The 26070-nt window shown below is 45.7% G+C and overlaps 1 protein-coding gene across 1 annotated transcript; it reads left to right on the forward strand.

Annotated features, from left to right (window-relative positions):
- The first annotated feature begins 52 nt into the window (after positions 1–52).
- LOC112632380 (aspartate-rich protein 1-like) lies at positions 53–24913 on the forward strand. The gene is made up of 13 exons (XM_025398094.1): positions 53–254; positions 5938–6005; positions 7388–7409; positions 10723–10805; positions 12288–12309; positions 13529–13558; positions 15265–15344; positions 17028–17049; positions 19682–19756; positions 20521–20601; positions 20753–20769; positions 23139–23236; positions 24898–24913. Exons 1-13 carry the CDS (start codon positions 53–55, stop codon positions 24911–24913), a joined length of 816 nt encoding a protein of 271 aa, XP_025253879.1.
- Positions 24914–26070: the final 1157 nt, after the last annotated feature.

Genomic DNA, 26070 nt, shown 5'->3' on the forward strand with positions numbered 1-26070 from the left:
CACCGTTTCAGTTTCATCAAAGGCTCAGGCAGGAGTGGAGTGTGGGTGCCCGATGGGGTGTATACTGACCTGTTGCATCGACTCCAGTTGTGGCTGGTGCCGGGGGAAGGTGGCACCCTGTTATGAATCTGATATTTATGAGGCTGTGGCTGCTGCAACATCAGAATCCACTACTGTAGAGCCTGGCAAGCCGGATGTGGGAGCCACGGAGGGCCACGACCTGCAGCACATCAGCAACCAAAAGATGCCCACAGGTAAAAAAGCCATGGGTGTCGTTTACTCTCTGGCACACCTGTGGGTACCCTAACCCCCTTCCCATACCGTTATCCCCAGAGACATCCTCGGCTTCCAGCTCCATCCTGCCCATAACCAGCTTTCCCAGATCTGGGGCATGGGGGACAAAGGCTGACTCTGCCTCTTGTCTTTGTCGCTGAGCCTTTTTTGATCTAGAAAAGGGAGAGCCCTTTTCTCAATGAAATTTCAAAACCCCAATTTTGGAGTGCCCGTCCCATTCTCTAGCCTTACCTATCTAGCCAGTTTAGTACCTAAATGGAGGAACCAAGTAAGGGTCAGATTGTTTCTTCCATCCTTTAAGGTAGCTTATTTTTTAAAAAATTTTATTTATTTATTTATTATTTATTCATTCATTCATTCATTCATTCATTCATTCATTCATTTATTCATATGGAGTCTCACTCTGTTGCCCAGGCTGGAGTGCAGTGGTGCGATCTCCGCTCACTGCAACCTCTGCCTCCTGGGTTCAAGTGATTCTGTAGCCTCAGCTTCCAGAGTAGGGCCTACACGTGCCTGCCACCACTCCCGGCTAATTTTTTGTATTTTTAGTAGAGATGGGGTTTCACCGTGTTAACCAGGATGGTCTCTATCTCCTGACCTCATGATCTGCCCACCTCAGCCTCCCAAAGTGCTGGGATTACAGGCATAAGCCACCACGCCCAGCCCATAATTTAATTTTTTTTAAAGTTCTGAGACACATGTGCAGGATGTGCAGGTTTATTACATGGGTAAAAGTGTGCCATGGTAGTTTGCTGCACCTGTCAACCCATCACCTAGGTATGAAGCCCTGCATGTGTTAGCTGTTTATCCAGATGCTCTCCCTTCACCTGTCCCCTGACAGGCCCCAGTGTGTGTTGTTCTCCTCTCTAACACTGTACATAGTCTAAGACCACTACCTTGCTGATGACAAATCTGAGTGATAGGTCGCGGGGGACTCTCTTGCCTGTTTTTGTCTGGAGAGCCTGCCTGGCTTCTGGTTCCTGATAAGAATGAGGACTTGGAGTGCAGTGTGAGAAACAGATGGCTCAGTGAAGAACTGTGATCATCCACTGGAGACCCTGGAAACAGCCATATCATTTAGATGGTGTGGGTTTGTGTGTAGGAGGGTTGGGAGGTAGCTAGGGGTAAATTAATGTGTAGTGATTGTGAGTGTGTTTGTAAATGTGTGTTTTCACCCAAAAATGTGGCCCCCATGCCCAGCACAGTACAAATGTCACTTTTCTTGAATTCCTGGCCTATGGTGGTCCTCTCACCTCAGCCTCCAGAGTCATGTCTTCTAATAAACAGGAAGAAAAACTTCAGCACCACCATACACTTTACATAAATGACCTATTTCCTCCCTCACCACAGCTGTACCTGAAGGTCAGTTTAATATCCCTACTCCTTAGCTGGAGAGAGTGCAGAAAGGAGTGAACCCAGATTCTGACCTGAATGGAAGAGGCAAAAGTGAACCCAGAAATGGGTCCCAATGTTGATGGTCTGTATTAATAACTCAACTGTGTCATCACTCAGACTTGGTGACAGGACCCCACACCAGGGAGCTCCAGCACCTATGTGTGCACCTGGAACTGTGTGGCCTATAAGCTGCCAAACTTTACCCATCATCACATGGGGCCCCAGTGGTCACAAAGCCCAGGGTAGCAAAAGGTACACGGAACAACAGATGTTGGCATGGACATTACTGTGAAATACACATAGAAAGCCCACAGGCTTCTGGTCAGTTCACAGATTCTGAGAAGTGTAAGGGTTCACATAGAACAGTGCAGGTCAACATCTGTCAGTGCTGGGCTCATTCCACAGCACTTGGTCAAAGCAGGTAAGGATCAGGAAGATACTGCATTGTATTTAATAATATGACTACCTCAAGCCTTAGAAATGCTCCAATCCAGGGCTGGGCATGGTGGCTCACACTTGTAATCCTAGCACTTTGGGAGGCCAAGGCAGCAGATCACCTGAGGTCCGGAGTTTGAGACCAGCCTGGCCAATGTGGTGAAAGCCTGTCTCTACTAAAAATACAAAAATTAGTCAGGCATAGTGGCCCATACCTGTAATCCCAGCTACTTGGAAGGCTGAGGCTGGAGAATCACTTGAACCTGGGTGGTGGTGGAGGTTGCAGTCAGCTGAGATCGAGCCACTGCACACTCCAGCCTGGGTGACAGAGTGAGACTCTGTCTCAGAAAAATAAAGAAATAAAAAGAGATGCTCCAATCCATAGCAGACAGGCAAGAGCCAATGCCACATCAGAACTCAGGACAGCATTATCATTAGCCTGGTGCCCATCACCCTCACTGGAAACCTCCTGCACAGCTAGGTGAGTGAGGCTCAGCACTCACCAGGTACTGATCCCTGTGATGGACTGTCCCGCTGTCGGGGGCTGGGGCGAGCATGAGCAGCCACTGACTCAGTCAATGCACACACAGTGTAAAGAAATGGAAGACATGGGCTGGGTGTGGTGGCTCATACCTGTCATCCCAGCACTTTGGGAGGCCGAGGTGGGTGGATTGCCTGAGGTTAGGAGTTCGAGACCAGCCTGACCAACCTGGTGAAACCCTGTCTCTACTGAAAATACAAAAATTAGCTGAGTGTAGTGGCGTGTGCCTGTAATCCCAGCTACTTGGGAGGCTGAGGCAGGAGAATCTCTTGAACCCAAGAGGCGGAGGTTGCAGTGAGCTGAGATCGAGCCATTGCACTCCAGCCTGAATGACTGAGCAAGACTCCATCTCAAAAAAAAAAAAAAAAGGAAAAAAGAGAAGAGCGGAGGAGAAATGTCTAACAGGGTTAGTACACATATCTCTGAGACCTCTTCTGAGTAGGAGTGAGCAGGACCTGGTCTTCCTGTGTGCCGAGAGCATGGTGTGGACATCATCCCGAATGCCTCAAGAATGGAGTTTCATTGCTTTCTCTTGTCTTCTCCATCTCTTTGTGCGATGATGACCGTGACACCAGCAGAAATTGGTGAGGAGGCAGAACAGGAATCAGGTCCCCACTTCTCTGACACAGAGCAGACAGGACACAAGTCAGGACAGACACAGACAGGTCCCAGGCCTGATCTTCCTGGGGCTGGGACAGATGAGTTTTTCTTTTTCGCCTCTTCTGGAAGCCACTTGAGGAATGGTCCTTCAGGAGACACTATTGGCCAAGGGTTGTCTGGCCACAAATGTGTTTCGTTTTTTTTGTTTTTTTTTTTTTTAAGCTGGAATCTCACTCTGTTGCCCAGGCTGGGGTAGTGCAGTGGTGTGATCTCAGTTCACTGCAACGTTCAACTCCCAAGTTCAAGTGATTCTCCTGCCTCAGCCTGCAGAGTAGCTGTAATTGCAGTCATGAGACACCATGCCCAGCTAAGTTTTGTATTTGTAGTACAGACGGGGTTTCTCCATGTTGGCCAGGCTGGTCTCAAACTCCTGACATCAGGAGATGGGCCCACCTCAGCCTCCCAAAGTGCTGGGATTACAGGCGTGAGCCACCATGCCTGGCTGACATGTGTTTCAACTAGACAGACCCCCTAGCACTGGGTCTGTAGCTGCAGCACTCCCGAGTAGCAGGGGAGATGGGGAGGGACATGAGTTCAGTGCACCAGGAGCTCAGCAAAGGGATGGGGACTGATTCCAGAGTCCAGCTCATCCTTGCAGCTCTTCTGTGGAATCCAGAACACATCAGTTTCCACTTATTTTATAGAAGGTTTGGAATCTCAGTGTCAAACTCTATCCGTGTTGTGTCTTCCCACAGGGTGGTTAGAGGAACCCTGGCTATGGGTGTTTCCTGCCAGGGCAGTGACTGTGTCTTCCTCATTAGTCCTTACCCCAGAGCTCAGTCCTGGGGAGAACATGTTAGGCCGCATGGGTATTATAGTGAACCCATCCCTGGGGTGAGTTCTAGGTCAGCCCTGGGCTGGGATCTAGCACACGTGTGGAACTGTTCCTTTCTCAGCCTGTCCAGCCTGTTGAGCCCTACACCAATCCTGGAGCCTGCCCCAGCTTCTGAGTCAGGGTCCCTGGAGATGAGGTTGAGCTCCTGAGGACAGTGAGGTGCCCCTGCCCCTCGGCTCCTGCTTCTCTGATCCTGTCTAGACAGGGTGTGCAGGGCCATGCTCTTCCCCTGTGTGCACGTGCGCCCCCTGCTGGAATCCCCCTGGATCTGGATGTTGTCCTCGTTGTCATATCCCCAGCCCTACACAGTGACTGGCCTTTGTGCACATGCCCAGGAAGTTGCCATAAATGTATGGTGGGAGCACAGCTGTAAACCATTTCACAAGAAAATAGCAGGGGAGGGGGTCATGTCATCATGTCTGGGTCTCCAGTGCTGTCTAGTGTGATCATCAGTCATATATGTGCCTCTTTATATTTAAATACATTTTAAGTACTTACAAGTAAAAGTTCAGGTCCTGGTGTGGTGGCTCACACCTGTAATTCCAGCACTTTGGGAGGCCAGGGCAGGTGAATCACCTGCGGTCAGGAGTTCGAGACCCCTGGCCAACATGGTGAAACCTCATCTCTACTAAAAATGCAAAAATTAGCCGTGTGTGGTGGTGCGTGCCTGTAATCCCAGCTACTCGGGAAACTGAGGCAGGAGAATCACCTGAATCCGGAAGGCAGAGGTTGCAGTGAGCTAAGATCATGCCATTGTACTCCAGCCTGGGCAGCAAGAGTGAACTTCCGTCTCAAAAAATTTAAAAAAAAAAAAAAAAAAAAGAACCTCATTGCAACAGCCACAGTGCAATGGCCCGACAGAATGCTCTTTCACATCTGCTGTGAGCCTGGCTGAGGGACCGATTGTTGAACTCCTCTAACTCAAAGCGTGCACATCAAAGTGGGAATCTCAGGGCTGTGAGATTGGAGGTGAGACCTATAATGGGCCAGTGGAAAGAAAAAGTTGAAATGTGGTTCGTTCAGTTCTTCTTTCTCACTTGAAGGCTGGCGAGTGTGAGCGATGCCTTTCTAGAGACCTCTGACTCCCCAGAGCCCAGGGAGAGTCTGACAACACCGAGGGAAGGGCAGAGTGATCTCGTGTAACCCAGTGTGGCCTCACCTGGAGTAGGAGGGTGGGCAAGTTGCTCTCTGGAATAACTTCTTGTGGAGTTTTTGTCTCTAAAGATTGGCCAATGGACACCGTCCATGAGGGCAGCACAGTGAGGCAGACCTGCAGGTGGAGAATGATACTCTAGGAGGATCTCTGGGAGCAGCTGGGTGACACCTGTTGCTTTGGAACATAGGAAAAGAGCGATGAAGACAGAACCAAAGGAAATATGTGTAGAAGTCTGACTTGTTCCTTTTGTATTTTAATAAGATAGAGGTGAGACAATTTATGTCCATGGGCTTTGTGTGCTGTGTTTGTAACCATTTTTTTCTTGCTCTGGTGTTTAATGGTTATCTTTCCAGAAGACCAGTTTGTCTTGTCTATGTCACAGCAAACATCAAAGCCTTGATCTTTGACTTGGGAATGCAGGAGTCTTACTAGGTCCAGGCACTGACTAAGATGCGAGGTATCTGGTGACTCCCTCATGCTCACTACTTGAACATAGTTGTTTCTTTGAGATCGTCTTAAATCTTCAGTCCCGCGCTCCATATGCCGCATCCAGCAAAAGTCCCTGAGGGACTCACAGTCTCCAACCACCAGGGCACTGACATTACCTCTATGTCCTTTTAGGTTCCCCTGAGGACAGCCTGAGTTTAAAATCTCTACCACCAAGTGAGGAAGACAATGATGATGTCCAGGTAAGATGCGCTTTCTTTTCCTTCAGAGAAAATGTTGCTTTCCTGATGTTAGAAACAAACTCACCCATCCACACCCAAAGAATGAACTCAGAGGCCCGCAGAACAGAGAAAGTGAGACTTTTAATGATGGTCTTGCAAGATCGGGTGTCTGATGGGCAGACACACCCAGAACAGTTTCAACAAGAATTTTATACCCTAGTGTGCAGGTCCCTCACCTGGTTCCTTATAGACTGAGTACTGTGGAGTCACAATCTTCCCGGGTGTCACATACTGATTTTTTTTTTGGGGGGGGGGGTTAGGTATTTTTCTAGGGTTGTCTTACTGCATTTTGTTGAAGCCCACAATGCATTGCCATCCTAGTCAGCTCAGGGGCTCTTCAGGTATTTGACTTATGACCTAAGTAACTGGGTAGGCCGATAAGAACAGACAAAGCAAGCTATTCTGCAGGCTGGTAAACTTTCAACTTAGACTAAACTTCTTTGTTAAAATGAGGACAACTAAGTGGGGTGAAAAGGGGAACAAGCAGGTATTGCCTGTCCAACCAGGAGCCTTGCTAGTATTTCTTCTGTCCTTTGCTGACCTAAACAGGTTCAGGTACTTTGTCTTAAAAATGTGCCACTGTATACATTATTTCCTTCACCTGATTTCTTTCCTTCTCGATTAATTTTGATGTAAGAATATGACGAGGCACATTATGTACAACATACACAATAGTCCTTCTTGGGGTGGAGTTCAGTGGGAACGTCTTCCCATCTAATACATGACACACTAGGATGTTTTTAAATGACAGCATCCATCATCAACTGTAACGCAGAGGCATTTTCCTCCACACCAGTTTTCCTGTTTGAATTACGCATTGTGCGCTTGCCAATCTAAATCAACTTCAAAGAAATTCTATGAGAAAAGCTCTTGTCTTTTCCACAGGTGTCCTCTATGCTAGAATGTTTTGTCTTTGACATGGACTCAACCACTGTTTCAAAAGTAATTTTCTGGCCTGTAATCTCAGCACTTTGGGAGGCCGAGACGGGCGGATCACGAGGTCAGGAGATCGAGACCATCTTGGCTAACACAGTGAAACCCCGTCTCTACTAAAAAATACAAAAAAACTAGCCGGGCGAGGTGGCGGGTGCCTACAGTCCCAGCTACTTGGGAGGCTGAGGCAGGAGAATGGGGTAAACCTGGGAGGCGGAGCTTGCAGTGAGCTGAGATCCGGCCACTGCACTCCAGCCTGGGCGACAGAGCGATCCTCCATCTCAAAAAAAAAAAAAAAAGAAAGAAAAAAAAAGTAGTTTTCTGAAGTCGTCAAGAGACTAACAGATCTGTGTAAGGGGTACAGCAGAATTTATCTAATCCTCATAGCATCTTCTTTTCTCTCATTGCAGATATTACCATCACATGTCCAGGGTACGTACCTTGAACTAACTCACTTTCTGAGAAACAAACTTGCTGGCTTTATTATTTTTATTTTTTTATTTTTTATTTTTATTTATTTATTTATTTTTTTGAGACAGAGTCTGTCTCTGTCGCCCAGGCTGGAGTGCAGTGGCGCGATCTCGGCTCACTGCAAGCTCCGCCTCCCAGGTTCACGCCATTCTCCTGCCTCAGCCTCCCGTATAGCTGGGACTACAGGTACCCACCACCGCTCCCGGCTAATTTTTGTATTTTTAGTAGAGACGGGTTTTCACCATGTTAGCCAGGATGGTCTCGATCTCCTGACCTCGTGATCTGCCCGTCTTGGCCTCCCAAAGTGCTGGCATTACAGGCGTGAGCCACCGCGCCCGGCCAACTTGCTGGATTTAATATATAGAAACCTTAATCTGGGTTCTTGTTAAAAATATTGGGAGTCTGGTGAGAGCAAATGATTTTGCAAGTGTATAGCTATGAGCAGAGGGGCTGTAGAAATGTGTGTGAACCCAGAGGACCAACCAGGAGATTTTGTGTGAGCCAGTGTGTCTTCACCTGGAGTAGGAGAAGTGAGTGCAGCTCTCACTGACTTATCCTGATGTTGGTGGTTCTAAAGAGTGGATTCTGGAGAATCTCAGCAGGGAAGAGGATGCCTTTCCAGGTAGGCAACAAGATTTCAGATGGGGTCTAATAAAACAGTGTTTCCAGGAACCTTCATGTTATACCTGCTGCTTGGGAGGCTGAGGGAGGGTGTAGAAAGAGAAAAAGAAAAAGTAAATATAAGCTGAGTTTGTTATTTACAGAGTTTAATGTCATCATGGTGAGAAGTACTATGTTTATGGGCGTTTGAGTATCCTGTCTTTTCGATCATCTCTTCTTGCTTTATTATTTAAAGATGATTTTTCTGAGAACACCTGCTCTTTTCTGCCTGTGCCACTGCAAAATCTCAGAGCTTTTAGTTTGGGACACAGTTCTGTCACAGGCAGTTACTTAATCCTGGAGACAGAATTCTTCTGCGGTTTGCCCAGATGAATAGGAGAAATTAATCCTCACCTTATGGACTCTTAGGTTTCATGGCAGCACATTCATTTGTCTGTCCTTGCTGTTTACCTCTGGTATGAAGACATCTCCCTGGGCATGGAGGACAGAATGAAAATTCACTCTGGGCTCATTGCAAAAGCTCCAGTGTCTTGGAAATGGAGGGAGAGGCACAACCTTGAGCACGCCGTCAGCATTCCATTTCTTCATTTGAATGAGAATATGCAGTTTTACCATCATTTATGGAAGAGGCTTTCCTTTCCCCATTGTGTATTCTTGGCACCTCTGTTGAAGATCAGCTGACTGTATGTGTGCATTTAATTCTGGGCTCTCGATTCTATATCTGTGATACTTACGGGTGCCCCCATGCTAGAAGCATGCTGTCTGAATTTCTCTGCTTTTTGTAGATTTCAATCTAATGAATTTGCATCCTCCAACACAATTCTTTTTCAACATTAACACAGTTATTTGAGGCACATAAAAATTCACTGAAGCCTTAGGATTAATTTTTCCATTTCTGCACAGATGGCTATTACCAGTTTGATAGCAGTTGTTGTGAGTTTATAGATCATTTGTGTAGTATTGTGTGTTAGTCATGCTTAGTCTTCCTATCCATGAATACAGGATGCCTTTCAACTTATTTGTCTTTTTTGTTTGTTTGTTTGCCTCGGAGTCTCACTCTGTTGCTCAGGCTGGAATGCAGTGGTGCGATCTCGGCTCACTGCAAGCTCCACTTCCCAGGTTCACGTCATTCTTCTGCCTCAGCCTCCCGAGTAGCTGGGACTACAGGCGCTTGCCACCACGCCCGGCTAATTTTTTGTATATTTAGTAGAGGGGGGTTTCACCATGTTAGCCAAGATGGTCTCGATCTCCTGACCTCTTGATCTGCCGTTCTCGGCTTCCCAAAGTGTTGGGATTACAGGCATGAGCCACCGCGCCTAGCCCCTTTCAAGTTCTTTGTATGTTCTTTACTTTATAGAATCATTATGTTGACAGCTGATTAGTTAGATTTAACATGACTGATATAAATTTGTGGTTTCTTTTTTTTTTGATTCGGAGTCTCACTCTCTTACCACACTGGGGTGCAGTGATGTGATCTCTGCTCACTGCCACCTCCGCCTCCTGGGTTCAAGTGATTCTTCTGCCTTATCCTCCCAAGTACCTGGGGCTACAGGCACATGCCACCATGCCCAGCTAATTTTTGTATTTTTAGTAGAAACATGGTTTTACCATGTTGGCCGGGATGGTCTCAACCTCTTGACCTCGTGATCTGCCCAGTTCAGCCTCCCATAAGTGCTGAGATTACAGGCATGAGCCACCATGCTCAGCCAAATTTGTGATATCTTATACCAATATTTTGCATGTCTGAATGAATAGGCATCAAATAAAAAAAATTTATGTAAGCTAGTTAACCAAAATCACCCCATACTCATGGACATTTGTTCATGAATTTGTTCATTAGTATGCATTTCGTCATTTCAGTAGATCATGTATATTTGAGCCTGGAAGCTTATCCTCATGGCAGAAAGTGTTCAGAGTCACGTCTCTCAGCTGCACTGGTGTAGGTTGCGCAGGCTCCGTGAGCTTGGTCAGAATGAAGCCTGATCTTTAGGGACTCTCCTCAGGGAGAGTGACATAGAAGCTGCTGAAGCCCTTGATTGCAGGGGCCCAAAAGGTTGTGTGCACACACCATTATTGCAGAAGACGACTTACAAAGAGGAAATCATGACCATTTTTAATTGCGGCATTTTAATATTATTTTTTCAATGCTCTCTATGAAAAACAATGTGTGATTAATACAATAGAGTAATTTGGGTAAAACTGAGTCCATTTCACCAATAAAATAGGCTTTTAATTAAGTAATAAATCCTTTAAAACAGGTGCTAAATGTAGTACCAGCATAATTGGATCCTAATATACTGACAAGGTCTTGAATACGTTAAGAAAATCCTGTTTGTTTCGAAGAGTTTCAAAACATTTGAGAGGGAGGAAGGCACTCTTCCATTGACCCTTAGTGTGTGCTTTAGTTCCATTTGGGGTTGACTGTTTTGTGTTGCTGCCTGATGCCTCTAGTACAAGGCCAAGGTCTCCATGTCTCATGTCTTTCCCACTCCACTCCTTGGCCATCCCTCTTCCACTCAGGGGAATAGCCCACCATCTACTCAGTCCAAGCTTGTTAATCAACCACCTGCGTATACCACACCCAGCAAAGCCCCCTGAGTGACTCACAGTCACAAACAACCAGCGTACTAATCTTTCCTCTGTGTCCTTCCAGGTTCTTCTGAGGACAACCTGAGTTTAGTATGCCCACCACCAAATGAAGATGATGATGGTAATCATGATGTTGATGAGGCCCAGGTAAGACCATCTTTCTTTGTCTTCTAAGGAGATGTTAGGTTTCTGATGTGAGAAACTTACCAGTCCAAACTCAAAGAATGGACTTAGGGAGCTGAAAAACAGCAAAAGTGAGATTTTCCCTTTCTTTCTTTCTTCTTTTCTTCCTTCCTTCCTTCCTTCCTTCCTTCCTTCTTTCCTTTTCTTCCTTCTTCCTTCCTTTCCTTTCTTTCCTTTCTTTCTTTTTTTTTTTTTTGAGACAGAATCTTGCTCAGTTGGCTAGGCTGGAGTACAGTGGTGCAATCTTGGCTCCCTGCAACCTCCATCTCCTGGGCTTAATGAATTCTCCTGCCTCAGCCTCCTGAGTAGCTGGGATTACAGGCATGTGTCCCCATGCCCAGCTAATTTTTGTATTCTTAGTAGAGTTGGGATTTCACCATGTTGGCCAGGCTGGTCTCGAACTCCTGACCTCGGGTAATCCACCCACCTCAGCCTCCCAAAGTGCTGGGATTACAGGCGTGAGCCACCCCGCCCGCCCGAAAGTGAGACTTTTAATGACAGTGTTGCAAGATCCGGTGTCTGATGGGCAGACACACCCAGCACAGTTTCAACAAGCAATTTATCCCCTAGTGTGCAGGCCCCTCCCCTGGTTCCTCATAGGCTGAGTACTGCGGGGTCAAAATCTTCCCAGGTGTTGCCTATTGATTTTGGGGGAGGGGCTTTAGGCATTTTTCTAGGATTTTTTTACTGCATTTTGTGGAAGCCCACAATGCATTACCATCGTAGTCAGCTCAGGGGCTCTTGCAAGTATTTGACTTACGACCTAAGTAGCTGAGCAGGCTGATACAGACAAAGAACAGACAAAGCGAGCTATTTTGCAGGCTAGTAAACTTTCATCTTAGACTAAACTTCTTTGGTTCAAGTGAGGGCAACTAAGTGGGGAGGAGGGCGGTCCAACAAGCAGGCATTGCCCATCCAAGCAGGAGCCTAGCATATTCTATTTCTTGTATCCTTTGCTGACCTAAACCACTTCAAAGCACTTTGTGTTAAAAATGGACCACTGTATACATTATTTCCTTCACCTGATTTCTTTCCTTCTCAATTAATTTTGATATAAAAATATGACGAGGCACATTATGTACAGCATACACAATAGTCCTTCTTGGGGTGGAATTCAGTGGGAATGTCTTCCCAACTGGGATGTTTTTAAATGACAGCATCCAACATCAACTGTAATGCAGAAGGATTTTCCTCCACACAAGTTTTTCTCCTTGGGTTAGGCATTGTACATTTACCAATCTAAATCAACTTCAAAGATAAATTCTGTGGGAAAAGCTCTTGTCTTTTCCACAGGTGTCCTCTATGCTAGAATGTTTGGCCTTTGACCTTGACTCACCACTGTTTCACAAGTAGTTTTCTGAAGTCATCAAAAGACTAACAGATCTGTGGAAGGGATGGGGCAGAACTGATCTGATCCTCATAGCATTTTCTTTTGTCTCATTGCAGATTTCACCATCATCTGTCCTGGGTATGTACCTTGAACTAACTCACTTTCTGAGAAACAAACTTGCTGACTTTAATATATAGAAACCTTAATCTGGGTTCCTGTTAAACATATTGGGGGTGTGGTGAGAGCAAATGATTTTGCAAGTGTATAGCTATGAGCAGAGGGGCTGTAGAAATATGTGTGAACCAGAGGACCAACCAGGAGATTTTGTGTGAGCCAGTGTGTCTTCACCTGGAGTAGGAGAAGTGAGTGCAGCTCTCACTGACTTATCCTGATGTTGGTGGTTCTAAAGAGTGGATTCTGGAGAATCTCAGCAGGGAAGAGGATGCCTTTCCAGGTAGGCAACAAGATTTCAGATGGGGTCTAATAAAACAGCGTTTCCAGGAACCTTCATGTTATACCTGCTGCTTGGGAGGCTGAGGGAGGGTGTAGAAAGAGAGAAAAAAAAAGTAAATATAAGCTGAGTTTGTTATTTACAGAGTTTAATGTCATCATGGTGAGAAGTACTATGTTTATGGGCTTTTGAGTATCCTGTGTTTTCGATCATCTCTTCTTGCTTTATTATTTAAAGATGATTTTTCTGAGAACACCTGCTCTTTTCTGCCTGTGCCACTGCAAAATCTCAGAGCCTTTGGTTTGAGATGCAGTTCTGTCACAGGCAGTTACTTAATCTTAGATACAAAATTCTTCTGCGGTTTGCCCAGATGCATAGGAAAAATGGATCCTCACCTTATGAACTGTTGGGTTTCATGGCAGCACATTCATTTGTCTGTCCTTGCTGTTTACCTCTGGTATGAAGACATCTCCCTGGGCATGGAGGACAGAATGAAAATTCACTCTGGGCTCATTGCAAAAGCTCCAGTGTCTTGGAAAGGAGGGAGAAGCACAACCTGGAGCACACTGTCAGCATTCCATTTCTTCATTTGAATGAGAATATGCAGTTTTACCATCATTTGTGGAAGAGGCTTTCCTTTCCCCATTGTGTATTCTTGGCATCTTTGTTGAAGATCAGCTGACTCTGTATGTGTGCATTTAATTCTGGGCTCTCTATTCTATATCTGTGATATTTATGGGTGCCCTCATGCTAGAAGCAGGCTGTCTCAATTTCTCTGTTTTTTGTAGATTTCAATCTCATGAATGTGCTTCCTCTAACACTATTCTTTTTCAATGTTACCATGGTTATTTGAGGCACATAAAAATCCATTAAAGTCTTAGGATTAATTTTTCCATTTCTCCACAGGTGGCTGTTACCAGTTTGATAGCAGTTGTTGTGAGTCTAGATCATTTGTGTAGTATTGTGTGTTAGTCATGTTTAGTCTTCCGATCCATAAATACGGGAAACCTTTCAACTTCCTTATACCTTCTTTACTTTCTAGAATCTTTATATTGATAGCTGATTAGTTAGATTTAAGATGGCTGTTACAAATTTGTGATTTCTTTTTTTCTTTTTCTTTTTTTTGAGACAGAGTCTCACTCTGTCACCATACTGGGGTGCAGTGATGTGATCTCCGCTCACTGCCACCTCTGCCTCCCGGGTTCAAGTGAGTCTCCTGCCTTATCCTCCCGAGTAGCTGGGAGTACAGGCATTTGCCACCACATCCAGCTAATGTTTGTATTTTTAGTAGAGACCTGGTTTTACCATGTTAGCCGGGATGGTCTTGATCTCTTGACCTTGTGATCCACCCACCTCAGCCTCCCAAAGTGTTCTGATTACAGGCATGAGCCACTGTGCCCAGCCAAATTTTTGGTATCTTATACCAGTATTTTGTATGTCTGAATGAATAGAGCTAGTTAACCAAAAATCACCCCGTACTCATGGACAGTTGTTCGTGAATGTGTTTATTTGTATTGGTATACATTTCCTCATTTCAGTAGATCATGTATATTTGAACCTGGAAACTTATCCTCATGGCAGAAAGTGTTGAGAGTCACATCTCTCAGCTTCACTGGTGTAGGTTGCGCAGGATGTGTGAGCTTGGCCTGTTTGAATGAAGCCTGATTTTTAGGGAATCTCCTGAGGAGAGTGACACAGAGCTGCTGAAGACCCTGATCACAGGGGCCCAAAAGGTTGTGCACACACCCTGGTTCCAGAAGAAGACTTACAAAGAGGAAATCATGGTTATTTTTAATTGTAGCATTTTAATATTTAATTTTTTAAATGACCTGTATGAAAAAGAAATTGTGATCAGCCCATTGCGGTGGCTCACGCCTGTAATCCCAGCACTTTGGGAGGCCGAGGTGGGTGGATCGCGAGGTCAGGAGATGGAGACCATCCTGGCCAACACAATGAAACCTCATCTCTACTAAAAATACAAAAAAATTAACCAGGCGTAGTGGCAGGTGCCTGTAGTCCCAGCTACTTGGGAGACTGAGGTAGGAGAATGGTGTGAACCCAGGAGGCAGAGCTTGCAGTGAGTCGAGATCGCACCTCTGCACTCCAGCACTCCAGTCTGGGGGATGGAGCGAGACTCCGTCTCAAGAAAACAAAAAAAGAATATGTGATCAATAGAATAGGGTAATTTGGGTAAAATTGAATCAAATTGAATGCATTTCACCAATAAATTAAGTAATTCTTTAAAACTGATGCTAGATGTAGTACCAGCATAACTGGGTCCTTGCGTACTTACATGGTCTTGAATATGTTAAGAAAATGCTGTTTGTTTTGAAGAGTTTCAAAACATTCGAGAGGGAGGAAGGCATTCTTCCATTGAACCTTAGTGTGTGCTTTAGTTCCATTTTGAGTTGACTGCTTTGTGTTGCTGCATGATGCCTCTAGTACAAGGCCAAGGCCTCCATGTCTTAGATCTTTCCTGCTCCCCTTCTCTGCCATCCCTCTTCCACTCGGTGGAATAGCCCAGCATCAACTCAGTCCATGCTTGTTAATCAACCACCTCCATACACCACATCCAGCAGCGCTCCCTGAGTGACTCACAGTCACCAATCACCGGTGCACTGATCTTTCCTGTGTCCTTCCAGGTTCTTCTGATGACAACCTGAGTTTAGTGTGCCTGCCACCAAGTGAAGTTGATGATTTGGATGATGATGATGATGCCCAGGTAAGACCATCTTTCTTTGTCTTCTAAGGAAATGTTGGTTTTCTGATGTGAGAAACAAACTCACCAGTCCAAACCCAAAGAATGGACTCAGGGAGCTGAAAAACAGTGAAAGTGAAATTTTCCTTTTTTTTTCTTCTTTTCTTTTCTTTTTTTTTTTTTTGAGACGGAGTCTCGCTCTGTCGCCTGGGCTGGAGTGCAGTGGCCGGATCTCAGCTCACTGCAAGCTCCGCCTCCCGGGTTCACGCCATTCTCCTGCCTCAGCCTCCCAAGTAGCTGGGATTACAGGCACCCGCCACCTCGCCCGGCTAGTTTTTTGTATTTTTTAGTAGAGACGGGGTTTCACTGTGTTAGCCAGGATGGTCTTGATCTCCTGACCTCGTGATCCACCCGTCTTGGCCTCCCAAAGTGCTGGGATTACGGGCTTGAGCCACCGCGCCCGGCCTTTTTTTTTTTTTTTTTTGAGACAGAGTCTCACTCAGTTGCCCAGGCTGGAGTGCGGTGGTACAATCTCAGCTCCATCTCCTGGGCTCAATGAATTCTCCTGCCTCAGCCTCCTGAGTAGCTGGGATTACAGGCATGTGTCCCCATGCCCAGCTAATTTTTGTATTCTTAGTAGAGACGGGTTTTCAGCATGTTGGCCAGGCTGGTCTCGAACTCCTGACCTCAGGTAATCCGCCCATCTCAGCCTCCCAAAGTGCTGGGATTACAGGCATGAGCCATCCCACCTGGCTGAAAGTGAGACTTTTAATGACAGTGTTGCAAGATCCGGTGTCTGATGGGCAGACACACCCAGCACAGTTTCCACAAGCAATTTATCCCCTAGTGTGCAGGCCCCTTCCCTGGTTCCTCATAGGCTGAGTATTGTGGGGTCACAACCTTCCCAGGTGTTGCCTACCGATTTTGGGGGAAGGGTTTTAGGTATTTTTCTAGGGTTGTCTTACTACATTGTGTTGCAGCCCACAATGCATTGCCATCCTAGTCAGCTCAGGGGCTCTTCAAGTATTTGACTTATGACATAAGTAGCTGGGCAGACTGATAAGAACAGACAAAGTGAGCTATTTTGCAGGCTAGTAAACTTTCATCTTAGACTAAACTTCTTTGGTTCAAGTGAGGGCAACTAAGTGGGGAGGAGGGGGGTCCAACAAGCAGGCATTGCCCATCCAAGCAGGAGCCTGGCATATCTTATTTCTTGTATCCTTTGCTGACCTAGACCGGTTCAAGGCACTTTGTGTTAAAAATGGACCACTGTATACATTATTTCCTTCACCCGATTTCTTTCCTTCTCAATTAATTTTGATATAAAAATATGACAGGGCACATTATGTATCACATACACAATTCTCTTTGTGAGGATGGAGTTCAGTGGCACTTTCTTTTCACCTAAAGTATGACACACTAGGATGTTTTTGAAGGACAGCTGCCCATCATCAACTGTAAAGCAGGGACATTTTCCTCCACAGCAGTTTTTTCTCCTTGGATTAGGCCTTGTACATTTACCAATCTAAATCAACCTCAAAGAAATTCTGTGGGAAAAGCTCTTGTCTTTTCCACTGTTGTCCTCTATGCTTTAATGTTTGGTCTTTGACCTTTGACTCAACCACGGTTTCACAACTAACAGATCTGTGTAAGAGGTGCAGCAGAATTGATCTGATCCTCATAGCATCTTCTTTTGTCTCATTGCAGATTTCACCATCACACGTCCAGGGTATGTACCTTGAACTCACTCACTTTCCGAGAAACAAACTTGCTGGCTTTGATATATAGAAACCTTAATCTGGGTTCCTGTTAAAAATATTGGGGGTGTGGTGAGAGCAAATGATTTTGCAAGTGTATAGCTATGAGCAGAGGGGCTGTAAAATGTGTGTGAACCAGAGAACCAACCAGGAGATTTTGTGTGAGCCAGTGTGTCTTCACCTGGAGTAGGAGAAGTGAGTGCAGCTCTCACTGACTTATCCTGATGTTGGTGGTTCTAAAGAGTGGATTCTGGAGAATCTCAGCAGGGAAGAGGATGCCTTTCCAGGTAGGCAACAAGATTTCAGATGGGATCTAATAAAACAGCGTTTCCAGGAACCTTCATGTTATACCTGCTGCTTGGGAGGCTGAGGGAGGGTGTAGAAAGAGAAAAAGAAAAAGTAAATATAAGTCAAGTTTGTTCTTTTTAAAGTTTAATGTCATCATGGTGAGAAGTGTCATGTTTATGGACTTTTGAGTATCCTGTGTTTTCTATCACCTCTTCTTTATTATTTAAAGATGATCTTTCTGAGAACACCTGCTCTTTTCTACCTCTGCCACTGCAAAATCTCAAAGCCTTTGGTTTAGGACAGAGTTCTGTCACAGGCAGTTACTTAATGCTGGAGACAGAATTCTTCTGTGATGTGCCCAGATGCATAGGAGAGATTAATCCTCATCTTATGAACTGTTAAGATTTCCTGGCAGCACACTCATTCGTCGGTTTTTCCTGCTTACCTCTGGTATCAAGAGCTCTTCCTAGGCTTGAAGGACAGAATGAAAATGCACTCTGGGCTCACTGCAAAGCCTCCAGTGTCTTGGAAATGGAGAGAGAAGCACAACCTTGAGCACACTCTCTGCATTCTATGTCTTTATTTGAATGAGAATATGCAGTTTTACCATTTGTTGAAGAGGCTGTCCTTTCCCCATTGTGTATTTTTGACATCTTTGTTGAAGATCAGTTTACTGTATGTGTGTGCATTCAATTCTGGGCTCTCTATATCTGTGAAACTTATGAGTGCCCCAACGCTAGACTCATGCTGTCTGAATTTCTTTATTTTTATGTGTGTGGATTTCAATCTCATGAATGTGCATCCTCTAACACTATTTTTTTAACAACATCATGGTTACTTGAGGCACATAAAATTCATTAAAATTGTAGGATTATCTTTTCCATTTCTGCGCAGATGGCTGTTACCAGTTTGATAGTAATTGTTGTGAATCTGTAGATCATGTGTGTGGTATTGTGTGTTAGTCAGGTTTAGTCTTCCTATCCATGAATACAGGATGCCTTTCCACTTATTGGTACCTTCTTTACTTCCTGGGATCTTCATGTTGACAGCTGATAAGTTAGATTTAACATGACTGATAAAAATTTTTGATTTCTTATACCAATATCTTGTATGTCTGAATGAATAGGCATCAAATAAATATACATATGTATATATAGAGAGAGATGGAGTTTCACTCTTCTTGCCCAGGCTGGAGTGCAATGGCATGATCTCGGCTCACTGCAACCTCTGCCTCCCAGGCTCAAGTGGTTCTCGCACTCACCACCGCACCCAGCTAATTATTTGTATTTTTAGTAGAGACAGGGTTTCACCATGTTGGCCAGGCTGGTCGTGAACTCCTGACCTCAGGTCATCCACCCGCCTCAGTCTCCCAAAGTGTTGGGATTACAAATGTGAGCCAGAGTGCTTGGCCAAAAAATAATTTTTATATAAGCTAGTTAACCAAAATCATCCCCATACTCATGGACATTTTTTCATGAATATGTTCATTTCTATTGGTATACATTTCCTCATTTCAGTAGATCATGTATATTTGAACCTTTAAACTTATCCTCATGGCAGAAAGTGTTCAGAGTCACGTCTCTCAGCTTTACTGGTGTACATAGAGCAGGCTGTGTGAGTTTGGCCTGTTTGAATGAAGCCTGATTTTTAGGGAATCTCCTTAGGGAGAGTGACACAGGAGCTGCTGAAGGCCCTGATCACAGGGGCCCAAAAGGGTGTGTAGAAGTGGTTCCAGAAGAAGACTTACAAAGAGGAAATCATGACTATTTTTAATTGTAGCATTTTAATACTTAATTTTTTAAATGACCTCTATGAAAAAGAATGTGTGACTAATAGAGTAATTTGGGTAAAATTGAGTCCATTTCACCAATAAAATAGGCTTTTAATCAAGTAATAAATCCTTTAAAACAGGTGCTTAAATGTAGTACCAGCATAATTGGATCCTAGTATACTGACACAGTCATGAATACGTTAAGAAAATCCTGTTTGTTTCGAAGAGTTTCAAAACATTTGAGAGGGAGGAAGGCACTCTTCCATTGACCCTCCATTGACCCTCAGTGTGCATTTTAGTTCCATTTGGGGTTGACTGTTTTGTGTTACTGCATGATGCCTCTAGTACAAGGCCAAGACCTCCATGTCTCGTGTTTCCAGCTCCCCTTCTCTGCCATCCCTCTTCCACTCAGGGGAATAGCCCAGCATCAACTCAGTCCATGCTATTTAATCAACCACCTTCATACACCACATCCAGCAAAGCTCTCTGAGTGACTCACAGTCACCAACCACCAGTGCACTCATCTTTCCTCTGTGTCCTTCCAGCTTGGCCTGAGGACCGCCTGTTCTTACGATGCTCACCACGATGCAAAGATGAAGATGATGATGATGATGATGATGATGCCTATGTAAGACCCCCCTATTTTATCTTCTACAGCAATGTTGTTTTCCTGATTCCTTTACTATTCAATTAATTTTGATATGAAAATCTGACAGTGCACATTATGTACACTGTACACTATTCTCTTTGTGGGGCTGGAATTCAGTAGAAGTGTCTTCCCAACTGATACACGGTACACTAGGGTGCTTTTAAATGACAGCATCCATTATCAACTGGAATGCTGAGGCATTTTCCACAATATCAATTTTCCTCCTTGGATTAAGCAATGTGCATTTGAATATAAAATTAAAGTTAAATTCTTTGAATAAAGGTCTGGTTCTTCTATAGCTATCCTCTGTGCTAGTCTTTGGGGACTTTGATTTATGGTTCAATCGCTGTACTGCCTTCTGGTTTTTCATCGTTGTCCAGAGAATAACAGATCTGTGTGAAGTGCACAGCAGAATCTGATTCTCATGTTTTCTTTTATATAATTGCAGATAAAAGCTTGGCTTAAAGAAAGAGGTATGTACCATGAAATAACTCACTTCCCGGGGGAAAATCTTGCTAGCTTCAGTGTATAGAAACCGATTCTGGGTTCCTGCTGGGAAAGAGGCTTGGGGTTCTCATGAAAGTGCATCTGCCAGTATAGAACTCTGGCCTGAGAAGCTGTAGGGAGGTTTGTCAACCCAGAAGAAAGATGAGGAGATCATGTATGAAGCAGCGTGGGGTGGGAGAATAGCCCATCATTCAGCTTCAGCTAAAGTGGGAGGAGTGGGTGAGTCACTCTCTCTAATGGCTTATCCTGGTGTTTTTCTTTCTAAAGACTTGACGCTGGAGAGTATAAGTGACGAGGAGACTTATCCAGGTAGGGAACTACGTGCCAGGGAAAACCCAATGGGAAAAGGTTCCCAGGAGCCTCCAGGTTATCCCTGCTGCTTGAGAGGAGGGGCTGAAGGAGGGGGTATGAAATCAAAAGAAAATGGAAATACGTGTGAAGTCTGGCTTGTTGTTTCCAGAGTGTCTTGGCATCATGGTAAGAACTATCTCTATGGGCTATGGGGGGTGCTGTGTTCATGAGAGTCTCTTTGCATTACACCTGCTCTTTTCTGCCTGTGGAACATCAGAGCCTTTGGTTTGGATTAGTCAGCACTCCTTGCGATTGTGCACAAGGGGTGTAGGCTTAAGCACTGGGTGTCATCTGTGATGAAGGGAATCTGGGGGACACAGCTCTCTCACAGGCATTTCCTGGAACCTAGAGAGACAGTTCTTCTGCTGTGTGCCAAGGGGAAATCGAGAATCACCCTCTGAACTTTCAGGACTTGTTAGTGCATGTTCATGTGTCTGTCCTCACTGTGCACTCCTGGTTTAAAGGGATCTCCCAGGATGGATGGCAGAGTGAATATTCACTCTGGGATCACTGGTAAACCTCCAGTCTCTTTCGAAGGGAGGAGGAATGTTTAACCTTGAGCACATTTGCAGCCTCCACTTCCTAACCCAATCACAGATTCTGAGATGAGGGTTCTTTCTCCACAGTTCTTTAATTTTTGGGTAAGCCAAGAGTTCCTTCCCACAAAAGATAGTATCACACTATTTCCTGTCCTCAAAAATTTGGTTTCAGTTTTGTTCTCTAAGTTGATATTCATCTCTTAAGTTGTAGACTTTTTCTTTCTCCTTTTCTTCTTCTTTTTTTTTTTTTTTTTTTTTTTTTTTTTGAGATGGAGTCTCGTTCTATCACCCAGGCTGGAGTGCAGTGGCATGATCTTGGCTCACTGCAAGCTCTGCCTCCCAGTTTCACGCCATTCTTCTGCCCCAGCCTCTTCAGTAGCTGGGTCTACAGGCGCCTGCCAGGGCACTTGGCTAATTTTTTGTATTTTTGGTAGAGACAGGGTTTCACCATGTTGGCCAGGCAGGTCACGAACTCTTGACCTCAGGTGATCTGCCCACCTCAAACTCCCGAAGTGCTCGGATTATAGGCATGAGCCACTGTGCCTGGCCAGAGTTATTTTTAATATAATGTGGCTATCTCAAGTAATGGTGCTTTGAGTATTTTTCTCAATGGTTTTGGAATAGCACCAGCACGCACTTTTGTGGAGTAGACTGTTAGAAGGGGGCATATCTTTCATTATCATAAATAATGCCAAACTTTTCCAAAATGATGACACTAATTCATGCTGCTGTAACAGCATATGTGAGTAGCTGTTTCACCAAATCCTCATGGACTCTTAGTTTTATCTCTTTCTAAAAATTCCATCACTGGTTAGTCTTTCATTTGTATGACATATTACTTAAAATCTTTACCAAAAAGAAATGTTGTTTGACTCTAATGATGCAGCGCAGTAGGTTTGTTTACACCGCCTCACCACAGACACGTAAGTAATGCACTGCGCCGACATTCCAACAGTTACGACTTTACTAGGCAAAAGGAAATTTTCAGCTTTGTTATAATCTTACAAGACCACTGTCATACATGTGGTCTGTCATTGACTAAAATGTCATTCTGCCACATGTGACTGTAGTTAATAAGCAGGTGCTTAAGTTATAAGAATGAAAATAATAACAGATACGAATTGAGCATCAGATATTATATGGGCATTTCTCTATGTTGCTTCCTTGAAGTGTCACAATCACTTTGAGACAGAATTCGTTTTGTTATAGTCATTATACAGATGAGGAAAGTGAGTCTCAGTTAAGTAAATTACTTAAGAGAGACACCAAGATCCGTATCTCTTTAATACCAAAGGTGAATCTAGAAACTAACATGCTACACCCCCTGTAGTGGCAAAGTAGACTTACCATAAAGTGAAATTTGCGTCCACAGCTGGGTGTGTGAGCTTAGTGAGGCTGGCGTTACCCATTGCTCCATGGCTCAGAAATTGGTCTTGCTGAAACTTGGATGGAGAAGCTCTTGGCTCAGGGTGTGAAAAGTTACATGAGTGCAATTGAAGGATTATGCTTCCATAGAGTATCAAAGAGAATCACCCAGAGCAATACTCTGTCTCAAAAAAAAAAAATTGCCCATCTAATAGGTTAAAAATTAGATACAGTCAACCACACTACGTCTTACTGCGTAAAAAAAAAATGTACTTTTAGACAGTGATAGGAAAGAAGAAAAAAATTAAAATAGTTGATGTGTTCCATGTGGGACTGTGGAATAAACTGCTTTTAAATAGAATTTTGTATGAAGTTCTTTAGGCAATAAGTAAAAATGGAAGGGAAACCTGATGGCAGAGAGCAGCCAGGACCACAGTTGTCTGTGGATGCAGAGTCTGTGGTGGAGCCTGGAATGCACCAAAGACCACGAGTCCCCGCGGGCGGGCAGTTCAGTGACAGCACCACTGATTGTCTGATTGGCAGGCACCCCAGTAGCACATGGAGGCCTAAGATGAGTCTGGGCCATGGCAGGTCTCCAGTGAGGGGATCGTGGAAGATGTGAAAAGCATCCTGGAGGGGGAGGTAGCCCTACAGCTTAGCAGTCCAGTTTCCCTCACTGGTCTGACTTGGTATGGCATAGAGGGGCTCACACAGCAGCCCCCAGTATCCTCCCACTTCCCTAAAGGTTTAAACACACCATGATGTGTACTAGTTTTTAAAGAGCACAATAGCACGTTACTGAAAAATCAAAATTGCAAAGAAGTGGCCTCATTTCCTCAGGGAGCAGGAGGTGGTGAGGCTCCACTGGGGAAATGCTCAAGGCTAAAGAAAGAAGAAGTCTGAGGACGAGTGGAAAGCACGTCGTACCCTACAAGAGCAATCTGGTGGTGTGGTGCTGGGGAGGGGAGAGGGCCAGGACCACAGAGCCTGTGCAGGGATTCAGAACTAGAGGGCTCCTCAAAACAGGCACAGGAGATGGTCTGTAAGGACCTGTTCCACTCCAGTGAGGGCATGAGGGGCAGGAAGGGAGGAAAGCAGCCCCACATAGGAGGATGCCGAGGGTGAGGAAGCAGGTCTCAGGAGAGCTAGGTTTCAGTCCAAGCAAGAAAGGAAAGAATGTTCCAGGTGGTGGCTAAGGCCCTGGGGCCTCCAGAGGGCTTGGAAAAAAGGTTTCAGCAGATGGAGTAAGAAAAGGAGTATTCAGGGTCTTGAGAGGGAGGTGAGCTGAACTTCTTGCAGCCCCTGATGCAAACAGGAATGAAGGACATAGTGAGATTAGTCCTGATTCTGAGGCAGAGAGCAGTGAGGAGGCTGTGAGTTTGGGAAAGGGAGGGAAGGACCTGGCTGGGAGAAGGCAGGGTTCTGGACCCTCTACAGTCCTGCCAGGGTACGTCAGAGCCCAGAGAAGCCCAGGGCTCCCTCTTGACACCTGCACAAACAGGCGTACCCCTGGTCAGGGGGTGCTCTGTAGACTGCTGTGGAGTAAGGGAGAAGCTTCTCCTGGACATAAGACCCCAGGCACCTGCAGGATGAAGGGCTTCAGGCTCCCTCAGATGCCTGCTGATATATCTCCTCTGAGGGGCTGTAAAGTGGCTTTTTGGGTACCCACAATGTGCAAGGCACTTACTTTCAGTATGATGCACCTGGCACTGCCAAAGTCATACTCACTTATGATAGGCACAATTACTATCCCCACTTTAGGGCTAGGAAAACTGAGGCACGGAGCAGTTAATCAGCTTGCCCCAGGCTCCATAGGTAAAGAGTCCGTGTAGAGCTGGGGTCTCAACACAGCAGGCTCCCTCCATAGTGTGGGCTTATAGCCACTAGCTGTCCCACTACCCTTGTCCAGCCTCAGCTGTCTGGGGTGGCAGCTTGTGTGTTTGGGCCACAGGTGAACAACCAGTTGCCTCTTCCAGGCTGGCTCCCATAGCTTTCCTGGCAGCAGCTTGTTAAATCCCAGAAGCTGATAATGTTGTGATAAATAGGCCTTGGAGAATGGAGGCAATAATTTGGTGCTCAGGACTTCTAGGTCACAACATAGGCTGTATTCCTGGCCCTCCCCTTGTAACAGAGGTCACAACATAGGCTGTATTCCTGGCCCTCCCCTTGTAACAGAGGCACCTCCATCCCTGGCTGATGAGTTCCCACATCTCTAATTTCTCCTCAGCCTGGACTGCAGAGGTAGGAGCCCAGGAGATGCTGGCATGGTGGCTGCTTAGTGGGATGATGTCACAGTGCACAAAGCTGGAGCCTGCTCTCACTGAAAACGGATTGTCTCTTCTTCATCCAGGGTGAAGGCCTTCTGAGGAGCTGACCGGGGTGCTGACCCAAAGGACAGGTCAGCGCATGCTGCAGGGCCCCCAGCTTTGTCCCTGGAGGTCTCAGTTCTCTCTATGTTCTGAGGAAAACTAACACCAAGGCCACCTCCCACCCATCCCCAGCACTGGGTTCGGCCTGTACCATCCAGGACCTGGTGCTTCTGGGCCTGGCATTTCACCTTTGGCAAGAGAGTGAGAAGAGATGTGACAGTGCTCCCGTAACAGAAAGTGCCATTCCAACTTGAAATAAAGAGACTGAGTGCATTGATTCAGGTGCGGAGGTGGCTGATCAGGTCTGACCCAATGAGGGGCTCAGGGTTTCCACTCAGTGACATCAATGGCGATCTGGGTGCCTGCCATAAGGTCTCGCCCTCTTAAGCCTTGCTGTCAGAGTCCTCCTCCAGGACATGGAAGGTATGCACGTGGGCCTGCACAACCTTGCAGCCCTCAGGGGCCTCTGGCAGTGTGGTGAGGGCCTTGCGGGCCTTTAGGCACACCCTGCCCATGGATGAGTGTAGCAGCTTCAGGAGCAGGCTGATGGCTTGTGCATCCAGGGCCACATACTTCTCAGCAGGCCACCAACACAGGGAATTTCTAACAGCCTGTGGGGGTTCTTCTCACCCTAGCCCTCTTTTGACCATCGTGCCTGCAGTCTCAGGGGAGGTGCCACCCTGTCCCCCTGCTGCAGGGATTCCCTGATTCATTCATGCAGCGAGACACTGAGGCAAGAGCTGCATTTCCCACCTCAGCACTCTTTTGGGCCAGGTAATTCTCAACTTGGGGCCAAAGCTCCCCTGCTGTGACCTTTGGATCTGGAGCAGCAAACAGAGCAAAGCCTTGTCCTCAGGAGCTCTACTTGTGGATGACACAGAAAGTGATGGCAAGGATGGTGGTCACAGTGGACACGGGAGGATGTGGGAAGGCTGGGGAGGCTGCAGTTTCAGAGAGAAAGCTCTCTCCTGGAAAGCCACTCTCCTAGTCCCACAGAAAGGCACCTCTGTGTAAACCTAGGAAAATGATGGGGCTGGGACGGGGCCTGGGAACATGCATTTCCACAGACCACCCGGGGTCTGGTTCGGGGCCACACTTGGAGAAATACTCACCCAGGCCTCTAATGAGACTCTCAGAAGAAAGAGAAGCCAGGA

Source organism: Theropithecus gelada, chromosome 10 (assembly GCF_003255815.1).
Source record: "Theropithecus gelada isolate Dixy chromosome 10, Tgel_1.0, whole genome shotgun sequence".
NCBI lineage: Eukaryota > Metazoa > Chordata > Mammalia > Primates > Cercopithecidae > Theropithecus > Theropithecus gelada.

Excerpts from the sequence above, each read along its gene's own strand:
- LOC112632380 (XM_025398094.1), top strand. The coding sequence starts at position 53 with ATGGGGTGTATACTGACCTGTTGCATCGACTCCAGTTGTGGCTGGTGC. Across the intron at positions 255-5,937 it reads CAACCAAAAGATGCCCACAG|GTTCCCCTGAGGACAGCCTG; the intron begins GTAAAAAAGCCA and ends ATGTCCTTTTAG. Across the intron at positions 10,806-12,287 it reads ATGATGTTGATGAGGCCCAG|ATTTCACCATCATCTGTCCT; the intron begins GTAAGACCATCT and ends GTCTCATTGCAG.